Source organism: Tenrec ecaudatus, chromosome 9 (assembly GCF_050624435.1).
Source record: "Tenrec ecaudatus isolate mTenEca1 chromosome 9, mTenEca1.hap1, whole genome shotgun sequence".
Lineage (NCBI taxonomy): Eukaryota > Metazoa > Chordata > Mammalia > Afrosoricida > Tenrecidae > Tenrec > Tenrec ecaudatus.
Genome location: NC_134538.1, coordinates 83,414,874 through 83,427,265, shown reverse-complemented (window position 1 = coordinate 83,427,265; position 12,392 = coordinate 83,414,874). Strand labels below are relative to the sequence as shown.

The 12,392-nt window shown below is 49.2% G+C and overlaps 1 protein-coding gene across 4 annotated transcripts in view; it reads right to left on the bottom strand.

Annotated features, from left to right (window-relative positions):
- The window catches only part of OSBPL3 (oxysterol binding protein like 3), a 235,460-nt gene that overhangs the window by 17,983 nt on the left and 205,085 nt on the right, over positions 1 to 12,392 (bottom strand). For all 4 annotated transcript variants that reach the window (XM_075558278.1, XM_075558279.1, XM_075558280.1 and 1 more), the window contains one exon: positions 2,445 to 2,508. In XM_075558278.1, coding sequence (XP_075414393.1) covers positions 2,445 to 2,508 — 64 coding nt within the window. The remainder of the gene's footprint in view (positions 1 to 2,444; positions 2,509 to 12,392) is intronic.

The following is a 12,392-nucleotide window of genomic DNA, read 5'->3' as shown; positions in this document are numbered from 1 at the left end:
CATTCTCAAAACATTTTATCTCCACTCAAGCCCCTGGCGTCAGCTCCTCATCCCCCTGCCCTGTTCCCCCTTCCTCATGAGCAATTGATAATTTATAAATTATTATTTTGTCATATCTTGCACTGTCTAAGGTCTCCCTTCACCCACTTTTCTGTTGTCTGTCCCCCAGAGAGGAGGTTATATGTAGATCCTTGTAATCTGTTCCCCCTTTTTACCCCACCCTCCCGTTATCACCACTCTCACCACTGGTCCTGAAGGGATCATCCATCCTGGATTCCCTGTGTTTCCAGTTCCTACCTGTACCAGTGTACGTCCTCTGGTCTAGCCAGATTTATAGGGTAGAATTAGGATCATGATAGTGGTGGTGGGGTGGGGTGGGGGAGGAAGCATTTAGGAACTAGAGGAAAGTTGTATGTTTCATTGTTGCTACATAGCACCCTGACTGGCTCATCTCCTCCCCAGACCCTTCTGTAAGGGAATGTCCAGTAGCCTACAAAAGGCTTTTCTTTTTTTGTCATTGTTTTTTGTTGTGTTATTCTGTTTTCTTTGCATATTATTATCTGAAGGTCTATTTAGATAAGATAGGCGGGATAAACAATCTAGAGGAGAAAATAACGGGACCGATGGTTCTGGGGGGACATGTGAGAGGGGGAGGTCGGGGCAACGGAAGTAGTGTTAACAAACCCAGGGACATGGAAACAACAAGTGACCAAAAATCGATGCAAAGGAACAAGTAAGAGGCCTGGTAGGGTTTGATCAAGGGTAATGTAACTGAGAAGAATTACTGAAACACAAATAAAGGCTGAGCATGATAGTGGGACAAGAGGAAAGTAAAGGAAATGGAGGAAAGCAGTAGGAGGCCAAGCGCATTCATAAAGGTCTAAATGGAGGCATGTGTATATGTAAATATACTTCTATATGATGATGGGGAAATAGATCTATGTGCATACCATCATAGGTTTAGTATTAAGGTAGCAGATGGACATTGGGCCTCCACTCAAGTACTCCCTCAATGCAAAAACACTCTGTTCTATTAAACTGCCATTCCATGATGCTCACCTTCCCGACACCATCGCTGAATACAAAGGGGTGCATAAGCAAATGTAGTGAAGAAAGCTGATGGTGCCCGGCTATCAAAAGATATAGCGTCTGGGGTCTTAAAGGCTTGAAGATAAACAAGCGACTATCTAGCTGAGAAGCAACAAATCCCACATGGAAGAAGCACACCAGCCTGCGTGATCACAAGGTGTCGATGGGTTCAGGTACCAGGCATCAAAGAACAAAAAAATCATAACATTGTGAATGAGGGGGAGTGCAGAGTGGAAACTCAAAGGCCATCTGTAGGCAATTGGACATCCCCTTACAGAAGGGTCACGGGGAGCAGAAGAGCCAGTCAGGGTGCAGTATAGCATCAATGGAACATACAACTTTCCCCTAGTTTTTAAATGCTTCTTGCCCCACTATCATGATTCCAATTCTACCTGACAAATCTGGCTAGACCAGAGGATGTACACTGGTACAGATAAGAACTGGAAACACGCCCTCTCTCCGTTTCTCTGCCACCCAAGTGTAGTGGTGCTCCGACTTCACCATGTCATCTCATAAGATTTTCAGGATCAAGAGATTCCTGGCCAAGAAACAGAAGCAGAATCGGCCCATTCCCCAATGGATTCGAATGAAAACCGGTAATAAAATCAGGTACAACTCCAAGAGAAGACATTGGCGAAGAACCAAGCTGGGTCTGTAAGGAGCCCCATGAAGGGTGGCATGCATGGCCGCATTTTCCCAGGCTCAAATCATGGATTAAGACTTTTGTCCCCATCTGATGACTTGAACTTCTATTGGCAAATAATCTGGTTTATTCCTTGTTTTTTTTTTTTTGCTTCCCAATCAAGTTTAACAATTAATAATGTAAGGTTGTTGATGTGAAAAAAAAAAAAAAAAGAGCTGGAAGCACAGGGAATCCAGGACAGATAAACCCCTCAGGACCAATAATGAGTAGCGATACCAGGAGGGTAAGTGGAAGGTGGGGTAGAAAGGGGGACCTGATCACACAGATCTACATATAACCCCTCCCTGGAGGATGGACAACAGAAAATTAGGTGAAAGGAAACAGCGGTTGGTGTAAGACATTAAAAAATATTCGTTTATAAATTATCAAGGGTTCATGAGGGAGGGGGCAGGGAGGGGGAAAATGAGGAGCTGATTCCAAAGGCTCAAGTTGAAAGAAAATGTTTTGAGAATGATGATGGCAACAAATGTACAAATGTGCTTGACACAACAGATGTATATATGGATTGTGAGAAGAACTGTAAGAGCCCCCAATAAAATGATTTAAATAAATAATAATAATAAAGACAGAAACACATGGGAATGTTTGGGGAAGAATAAAGAACCGTTCTTGTAAAAAAAAAAAAAGGATTTCAAAGATATCCCCAGGTTACCTTGCCAGAACACAAAATTTCCAGACTCAGCATGACATGCAGAGATAGGCGGGTGATGGCTGACCTGGAAGAAACAAAAGACAAGAACTGAAAGTTAACTCTTGGCTCTCATGAAATCCATCCTTTCTCCCTGTATTGAAATGCAACCCAATGAACAGTGAACGCATGAACCCCTGCTGGTGCAGAGCATTAATGCACTCAGCTGCAAGCGCAAAGGTGGAAGGATCAAATTCTTCCAGAGGCGTTTTGGAAGAAAAACCTGGGCCTCTACTTCCCAAAACGCCAGCCATTGTCAGAACCAACTTGCTGGCAAGTGCTTTGGTTGACAAAGAATTAAAACGTTTCATAGAATAAGATAGAGAAGACGTTACAGGAACAAATGCGCGTGGAGGAGATAAAGATGACAGAGTTGTCCTGGGAAATACTTAATCAAGTACGTCCTCCAGAGGGCGCTCCTGGCACACCTGGCTCCCAACTTGCTTCTGGCAGCGCAGGATGGATATGGGGAGCTCCCTGGGTTGCTAGGTGGTGAGGGATGGGGAGCAGAGAAGCATTTTGAAACTTGTGAAAACATGTCTCGTTTTGGAAGTTGTGAAAATAAAACGGAGACATGTAAGGGCTGCCCATTCCCAAACCATATAATTCAACTCTGGTTACTGACGTCAAAATCCCCCCTGGCTTGTGCTGAGAGTACTTGCAAATATCTGTTCAAACATGCAGCAGATTTTAAACTGCGACTGCAGAGCAGTAGGGAAACGCCATGCCTCGGGCTCAGCAGGTTTACCCAAGCGCTTTTGCAAACTACCTATCTTTTCCAGTGACCTATCAGAAAGCCCAACCTACATAAGTGTTTAAGGGCACAGCTCCCATCTCCAAAGGGGAAAAGAGCGACATACACAATACTGAAGGAATATTAGTCCACCACGAACAAATACGTGTACAGTCACATCTGGAAGGACAAAAACATCTGGAGTAAACAAAGCAAATTGTGTGTTCTAGAAAAGAGAAACCCTTGTGACAGGAAGGTCGCCCCTCTCTCTGACTTGGGCAAGGGGGCATCACTTCTGTTTTATTCCCCAATGAAGAGGACAAAGAGGCAACGACGCCGTAATTATGCAGGTCAGTCATCTCAGTGACCTTCCAGGCATGTGGGTGGCATGCATGTGTTCTTATAACTGAGCACCAGTGAAACCAGAAGGACTCTTTGCTTTTCCATTCAAAGCTGAAGCCACTCTGCCGTGGAGTCGGGGAGAAGCTTTGGACGGCTTCCCCCCACCTACATGTAGACATATTTAAAAATGGACGGTGACAGGTTATAGTCTCACAGAAACAATGTAATAAGGGGGTAAAAAACCGGGCATCTCTCTAGGTGGGCCCAAACGTACATCAGCAAAGAGATATACCGGGTATGAACACCACAGCCCTCTCCTGTAAATTAAATCCCAGGAGACACAGACAGATGCCCCCCTGCCCCTATGAACTGTGTAAGAACCAAGACTGTGCACTCACGTGGGCACACAGCCCACGCAATTGCAACTCTGCCCTTTGGAAACGACTGAGTCAGACGCACGAGCCAGGACTGAGCAGAGGCGGTGGCAAGCTGAAGAGATGCTTTCTGGATAAATAACCCCCAACATCCAACTATCAGCTATCATTAAGGTTTACTAGGGTTCTGGCAATCATTTGCATGGAATATATCGGCTGTAAAGTGTTTACGGAGCTTTCCCGGGAAATGCAGATGGAGGCCGCCTTGCTCTTTGACATGGCGTCACACGAAACATTCGTGGCGCATCTGCTGCGGAAAGGGCAGCAGCTTTCGAGTCCCACGGAGCCGGATCTTAATGCTGGTCCCTCATCTAGTGGCTATATGACCTGGAGCGAGTTATTTGCTTCATTTCGCGGAGCCTCGGGGCCCATCGGCTGTGATGGAGCAGGTTCCTGACCCATGGTGGCTTCCCGGGCCCCGTGTCATCGGGAGTCGGATGGAGGCTAGACAGTTAAAGTTTTCACTGACTGTCAGGCGCAGAGAGCCAGCCTCTCACCCTAGCCCCCTAGGGTGGGCGTACAGCCTGCTCAGTGCACAGGAACATACAGGTCTCTCCTGACACACCAGTGGGAGCTGAGGTGGCCGGGCTGGGACCTGAGCCGAGGGAGGGAGATGTCCCCTAGCTCGACTGTCCGGGAGAGGGACTACGGATGGCTTAGCAAATTAAAATAAGATGACATCCGCACATGCGCAGCACAGGAGGAGGGGGCAAAGGCTGAATTTTAACTTACTTCTTTTTTGAGTCATATTTCTACTTAGTTCTCAGGGCAACCTAGTGTCGTAAGTCTTCTGTCGTCCCAGTTAATGAAGGAAGAAGCAGAGACTCTGTACAAGGGACTTGCCCAGGGCTACGCAGCTAAGGGGCGACAAAGGCAACAATGCCAACCAGGTCCCCTGAGTGTGCCTTACGGCCAGCAGTCTTGCATTGGCTGCACTCAAACTGGGCTTGTGTCCCTCCCGGAAGACAGGGCTCAGCACTGAGGTCCCTCTCATGGACACGGAGGGAAAAAACAAAAAAAACCAAAACACCTCACTGCCATCGAGTCAATTATGACTCATGGTGACCCTATCGGGCAGGGTAGAACTGCCCCTGTGAGTTTCTGAGACTGTAACTTTTATTTTCCAAATAAAATCTAATTCACTATGTAAACTTTCCATAAAACTGTAGTTCTTTCTCCCAAGGAGCGGCTGCTGGTTTCAAACTGCCATCCTTTGGACCCCAGGACAATGTATAACCACTGTGCCAAAGAGTCATTTAAACTGGACTTTTGCAGTCTCTCTGAGTCTCGCTTATCTCTTGGTAAAACGGAGTCTGAGGAGCCCCCTGGCTTCGAACTGTTATGATTCTAGCATCTGTTTGGAATGCCACCATCAAGGATGGCTGCGGATGCCGGCCCATTTGAAGATATGGTACAAAGCCTTCGGTAAGGTGAATACCCGTGGACAGGGGGGTGCAGAGTTAATCACCGGATGGCCATCTTTCTGGGGCAGAGAATAATGTACACCGGCATAGCTGTCTGAATGTGGGGGTCTCTCTGTTATCAGACCTCCGTAACGCAGGGACAGAGGAGGCAGCGACTGAATTTGTATCTGCACCGACCCAGCCCTAGAGTAGACCCTATGGGTTAACTTAGGGGACAGATTGCTGCATCCGCCTCCATTACCTCATCCTTACCCCAGCCAAATAAGAGCAATTCTGATTCGTAAGGATTTCTGGCATCTAGGCAATCAGGATATATGGTTTGTATTATGTACATATTTACTTAATTTCCTTTCTATAGGGCCCAAGTCCATGAGTTTTGCTCAGAGCACAGGATCTTTGTCATTTATTTGTATATTCCAGGCCTTTCTTCCGCCTCCATCATCTGAATTAGGCTTCCTATGTGCCTTAGGTAAGAGAGGAAGGCAGGCGGTAAAGGGAGAAGCACACGGGGAAGGATGGATTCCAGGATTTGCCTATTGTGTAAGTCTCCTGAGACTGTACAATACAGTCTTCCTAGTTCCTGCCCAGCCCACAGCGCCTTGCAGGACGAGAACAAGCTCAACAATCACCCAGGGAAGTACCTGATGGTGCTGCCAGGTACGCACTGAACCGCTAACTTCAAGGTTGGCAGTTCAAACCCACCCACCTGCCCACAGGGAGAAAGATGAGGTTGTCTGCCCCAGTAAAGACACATAAAGCCTGTATACAAAGCCTACACAGCAGCGGTTCTCAACCTTCCTAATGCCACGACCCTTTCCTACAGTTCCTCATGTGGTGGTGACCCCCCAACCATAAATTTTCATAGCTACTTTATCGTTGTCATTTTGCTACTGTTATGAATTGGGCGACCCCTGTGAAAGGGTCATTCGACCCCCAAAGAGGTCGTGATCCACAGGTTGAGAACGGCTGCCTTACAGGGTCTCTATGAGTTGGAGTCGACTTGATGGCCATGGATTTGGGGTTCACGTCAACATGGAGTCCTGTGGTGCTGTGGGACAGCTGGTGCGCTGCAGGCAGCAAGGTTGGCGGCTCAAATCCACCCAGCGCTCTGCACAGGAAAGACGAGGCTGCCTGCTCCGGGCAGATTCCCAGTCTCAAAGCCCACAGTAGGGTTGGCATGGCACCGATGGCTGTGGTCGGTCAGAGCCCTGATGCGGGTGTCCCAGGAGAGAAGTGGGAAAGTCTGCCCAAGGATCTAACAGGTTCTGTGTGTCCAAGAGAGGAGCAGAAACAATAGGAAGGGCTGAACCTTTGGAACAAAGACCTCACTGGAAGCACTTACATGCTAGTAACTTGGAGTAACTCCACGCCGCTTCTCTGAAACACACGCTCAACAGGAGGGGGGCGGGTGGGCAAGTGGTTACAGTGATGTGCACCATGGGCTGCACGGTTAGGGGGTCTGTGTTCATTAGAACAGCTCCTTTCAGAGAGCAGCTTAATTGCATAGCTTTTGCACAAGAAACCTTGCGACCTTACACACGCACACCGAGGACAGGCGCAGCTAAGGGGGGAAGAGCCCTGAGCCCTGGCTCCCCGGGGGCCTTGGCTCAGAGCCTGCGTGCTAGCTCTCTGCCAGGCAGCGGGAGCACCAGCTAGCACCAGCTGCCCACAGGCTTCCCACTTCCTGACTGGCGAGGAAGGAAAGGAAGTTCTTCCGGAAGCCCCCTGTCGTTCTGGCTTACAGAGAAACCACAGCTGAATCAGATTTCTTGGTACAGAGGAAACGCCTTCCCCCAAAGCCTGGCCCAGCGAGAGGGCGTGCGCACCCACAGGAATGTGGACGATGTCGCCTGAATTTCCTCCTTCACAAGAGCCACTCCCCGGCCGCCGGCAGTGGGAGCTGAGACACACATGCCACGTGAGTATGGAGGGGGAAGCTGGAGTGACAATGACGGGGAAAGCCCCACAGGCTGACGAGTCTGTGAAAAGGCTATTGCCACGTGCACAGCCAATGGCTCCGCCGCTCTGAGCACAGCAGCTAAATCCACGCAAACCCTGCTGCGGTCCGGCCGGCTGACACCAGAGGACCCCGATGTGGGTCAGCGGAGAACGGGCTCCAACAGGGTTTGCAGGGCCAGGGTTGTCTTAAGGAGATGGCAGACCCTTCCTTCTGAGGAGGGTGGTGGAGGTGTTAGTATGGGGTGGGGCGGGCGGAGATGGTGGGAATGGGAGTGGTGAAGGAGATGGTGGGAGTGATGGTGGGGATGATGCGGCTATAGGTGGTAGGGGTGGTGGGGGTAGAGGTGGCGGTGAGAGGGTAGCTGCAATATCCAACTTTTGATTGGCAGCCAAACAAGTTAATCGCTGGCACCACCTACCCCAAGCCCTCTGACTTCTGACTTCCTACAACCCTTCCGGATGGAGCAGGACCTCCCTTGGGGTTTCTGCAGGGAGCAGGCAGCTTCATCTCTCACCCTCGGAGCAGCTGGTGAGTTCAAACTGCTGACCCCGAGGTGAGCCGTTCCACGTGCACCCCGCTGTGCCCCAGCCAATATGTCCGGAAGGCAGGGCTGAACCCCCCCATGGAGCAGTTTCTGCCCTGTACACAAGGTGTCTCCATGAGCCAGAGTATACTTGACCTCTGTCTGCTCCCATCCACAACCATCCTACTGCTTACAGACAAATGGGACTATCAATATTTCCATCGCTTTGGTTTGATGCTGTGTTTAGGGTCTCTGAGATGAGAGACAATAAAGAGAGATAGTAGTGTGGTAGCCCAACTCAGCTCAGCCGCTGAATCAGAGCGGCCCATGCATCCTGCATTCCTTGCCGCGTGTTGCCCAAACACCCACACAGCCCTCAAAATCACAGCGCAACAAGATGTGGGGCCTGGGAGGGAGGGGATAGCCACCGCTTTTCAATCCACCTGATTCCACTGACTAGAAAACTGGGTAGAAAAGCTAAGTCAACCGGGTTTCATTCCAGGTTCTTCAAATTGGAGATGCAATTCCTATCAAGGTCCTCCTTAGAATTAACAGCCAACCCCAAATGTTCATTTGCAACTCCTGCCCAGCCGATTACATTGGTTCCTTAGAAACTTGTAGTTCTTGTAGAAACACAGGAAAGCTAAGAGACCTCCGAGCTCAGCAGGCCAAAGTTCATCAACCACACAGAGTGGATGGAGGCAGTGTCCACACTGGCCGAAGCAGACAGCGCCCTGTATGGCCAGGAACCAGCAGGCAACAGCATAGCCTCTCTGGCACCCGCTTTAGATGGGCTAAATCAGAAGGCAGTGGTGTCTAACTGTCAGGAGTTGTGTAGAGGGCTGAGTCAATGTGCCTCCTGCTGGACAGAAAAGGGAGGATCCTGGCTCAAACTCTCTCCCAGCCGGGGGCCATGGGCAGCCAGGACACAGGGCAGGAATTGCTCCTTCTCGCTGTGCACGAGACTGATCCTTACAGCTTGACTTTCCAGGAAATTTGCCGGCACAGTACGCATGTCCTGGCCCCGGTGGCCAAAGCCTTGTGGTCCCCCTGGCAGATATATTGTTCCACAATAATTAGGTATAGTAGCCTTCTGGGATATACATTCGTGAGATTCTGTCCCCGAGGGGCTAATGCACCCACGGGTGTTTAAGAAGAACCAACTTTCTGAGGCTCTGAAGGTTCAATTCTAGATAAATCATCAGGGCTGAAGCATTACCATGGTTTATAACAAAGCTGCTGCGAGGGCTCTTGGCCCCCGGATGGTTGGCTATCGGCCAGAGGACAGTAGCTCTGTTGTTATTTACTGATGCTGCTTTATGTCTGACGCATACAACACAGACTGAAACACTGCCCAGTCCTGCGCTACCCACACAGCCGCTGTTGTGTCTGGACCCACGGTGGCTGTCACCGTGTCAATCCTTCTCACTGAACCGCTGCTTTACCAAGCGCGGTGTCCTTTCCCAGGGCCCGGTCTCTCCTAGGAACATGTCCAAGGATGTGAGGCCAAGTCTTGCTATCCCGGCTCCCAGGGAGCATATTCAGACTGTATTTCCTCTAAGCTGCATTTGTGTGTCAGGACACGGTTTGCGACATTCCTCACCAACACCACCCTTCAGATGCACCCTTCAGATGCACCAAGCCTTGCATCTCCTTAGTCACTATCCAGTCCACTTAGGCCAGGCACACCCGAGTCCTCAAAGTAACATCGCTGCTTCCGAACACTTTGAAAGAAGTCTTTGCAGCAGATCTGGCCGGCCCCATACATGCGGTTGCCTTCCCGTTTCCATGGTGTCGGTTGTCGTTCCATGTAAAATGAATTCCTTGCCGGCTTGGGTGTCTTTATCGTGACATTGCCTATTGGTTCAGCTGTGAGGATCTTCGATGCCTTTACATTGAGGATCCTGAAGGCTGCAGTCTTTGATCTTCCTCAGCAAGGGCTGCAAGCCCTCCTGCAGTTTAGCCACCAGGGCGGTGGCATCTGCGTGGCGCAGACTGCGGGTGAGCCTCCTTCCCGTGCCCACGCCCATCCCTCTCGTGTGCCCCAGCTTCTCCGAGTATCTGCTCCGCGTACAGATGGAACGAATGTGATGAAAGCATACAACCGACACACACCTGTCTCGATTTTCCACCTCACAGCGCTTCTTTACTCCATTTGAATGGCTGCCTCTTGGTCAGTGTGCCGGTTCCCCATAAGCACAATGATGTGTCCTGGCAGTCTCCTTCTTTGTAATTTTAGCTGTAATTTATTATGATCCCCACAGTCCGATGTCTTTGCATAGTTATTAATGGATAGCTCCTGCATATTCACAGGAGCAGATCTACGCTGGGTGACTCATAACGACTATAACAGAACGAAACACTGTCCATCCTCACCGTTGTTCTTGCGTTCATGCATCTTGTATTCACCCATCTTGATGAGGGCCTTCCTGGTTTCACTGCCCTTCTACTTTACCAAGCATGATGCTCTCCTCCAGGGACAGGTCCCTTCTGATAGTAGGAGGCATATAACCAAAAAACCGAACTCACTGCCATCGAGTTGATTCCGACTCACAGTGACCCTTCAGGACAGGGGAGAACTGCCCTTGTAACTGTAACTCTAGTGAGCCTGCAACTCTTTACAGGAGTAGAAAGCCTTGTCTGTTTTTCTCCCGTAGAGTAGCTGGTGGTTTTTAATAGCTGACCTTATGGTTAGCAGCCCAATGGTAGCCACCATGCCACCAGGGCTCCTTAGTAGAGATGCGGCTAGCAAAAATCAGCATATTAAACACACAGTATAACAAATATATGCTTTCTAGCTTGATCTGATCAAACCATCGTTGTCTTTCAACACTCCGCACACTACTCTTAACACTCTGTGGTACAAGAGGTTTTAAAAAATGGTCTCTACGGGTAAGACGGGAGCCCTGATGGCAGAGTGGGTTATGGGTTGGGCCACAAACCACAAGGTCGGCAGTTCGTACATCACCAGCTGCTCCTGGGGAGGAAGATGAGGTCTTCTCCTTCTATGAAAAGTTAGTTTTGAGAATGCACAGGGGTAGTTCCATCCTGTCCTATAGGGTTGCTTTGAGTGGTGTTTATATATATTATCCTGAGTGGCATTTATATATCAGTGTATTATTTTATCTCTGCCTTACTAGAACCTATGAGCCAAGCATTCTCATGCGGCTCAGTAAAAGTTCTGATAGCTTATAAAAAGCACACACCCGGGGGAGGCGGTGGGGTTATTGGATGTGAAAGCCGGTCTCCGTTACACCAGCACCACTAACGATGACCAGATCTCGCTCATTTCCCCGGGATCCACGTCATGGAACTGAAGACCAAGTTGCATAACCTCTTTCCGACTTGATGCACGTGCGTCAGGGAGCCCTCCCCCGCCCACCATAGGAGCCGCACAAGCGGCCCCTGCGTTTGGCCCCGCCCCTTCAGAGCTTCATAGGACTGAAGTTGAGACACACATAAGCTCACGTTACCACCCTGCTCATACCTAATCATCCTATCAGAGATCATCGGATAATAGTTTGGGGCTATTCTGGGGCCTTTATTATTTTTTCACTGGATACCATGGTAACTAAATTATATTTTCATTTATTCTCATTCCATTTTAAGTTTGGTATTTAAATAGCCCAGTTGGATTTGAATCCAAGTATCTTACCTACTTCCATGCCTGACTTAACCCCCTCACCCCAGGATGAGCCAGCATTTTCTTTCTAGGGTTAGCTAGAAAGTGACTGAAAATAGGCTCTGGGATTCTAGACTCATCTCCCTTTGAGCTCCAACACCACTACTTGTGATTGATACCAGGGGTCCTCACACATCAGTCTGGCTCCCAAGGCTCTTTTCTGCCCCACCCCCACCCCCATTCAAATGCCTTTACAAAGAAGGCAGCCACCTATCAGGAAGGGGAACAATATCCTAGCAAGCCATTGCCCTTTCCTTGGCTTTCTAAGAACGGGGAGCAGAGATGTAAAGCAATGATGTTTAATATTCCTAACATGATGTTTATAGACACACAGGAGGTGAACGTGCTTGGTGACTGTTTTAACGAGGCGTGGGTGGGGGTTGTTTATTCCTCTCAGTGTGGATGCAACCTATTTTAGCTAAACAATCTAAAATATTGGTGGATATTTAGTATACTCCAACAGTCCACTGTTGGAAACGATGCTGTCATGTGTCAACAATGACAGCAAACACTCATTATTTTGTTGACTAGACGCTGCTCAGTGAGTCACCACAAAGCCATTTGAGAGAAGTACTCTTAGACACCCTCAAAAAGTTAAGTAACTTGCCCTGGGTTACAGAGTTACCAAGAGGTGGAGGGGAGACTTGAACCTAGGCTGTGTGGATCCAGAAACCCTGACCTTGGAACATAACCTATGCTAATCCTCAGGTGGCAAAAGTCTCCGGAAACCTTTGGGCTCTCAGGGAGAAGTTCGGAGAAATCCGTCCAGGAGATGAGGAAGCGTGGTGACATGGTGGCCTGCGCACTGGGCTCC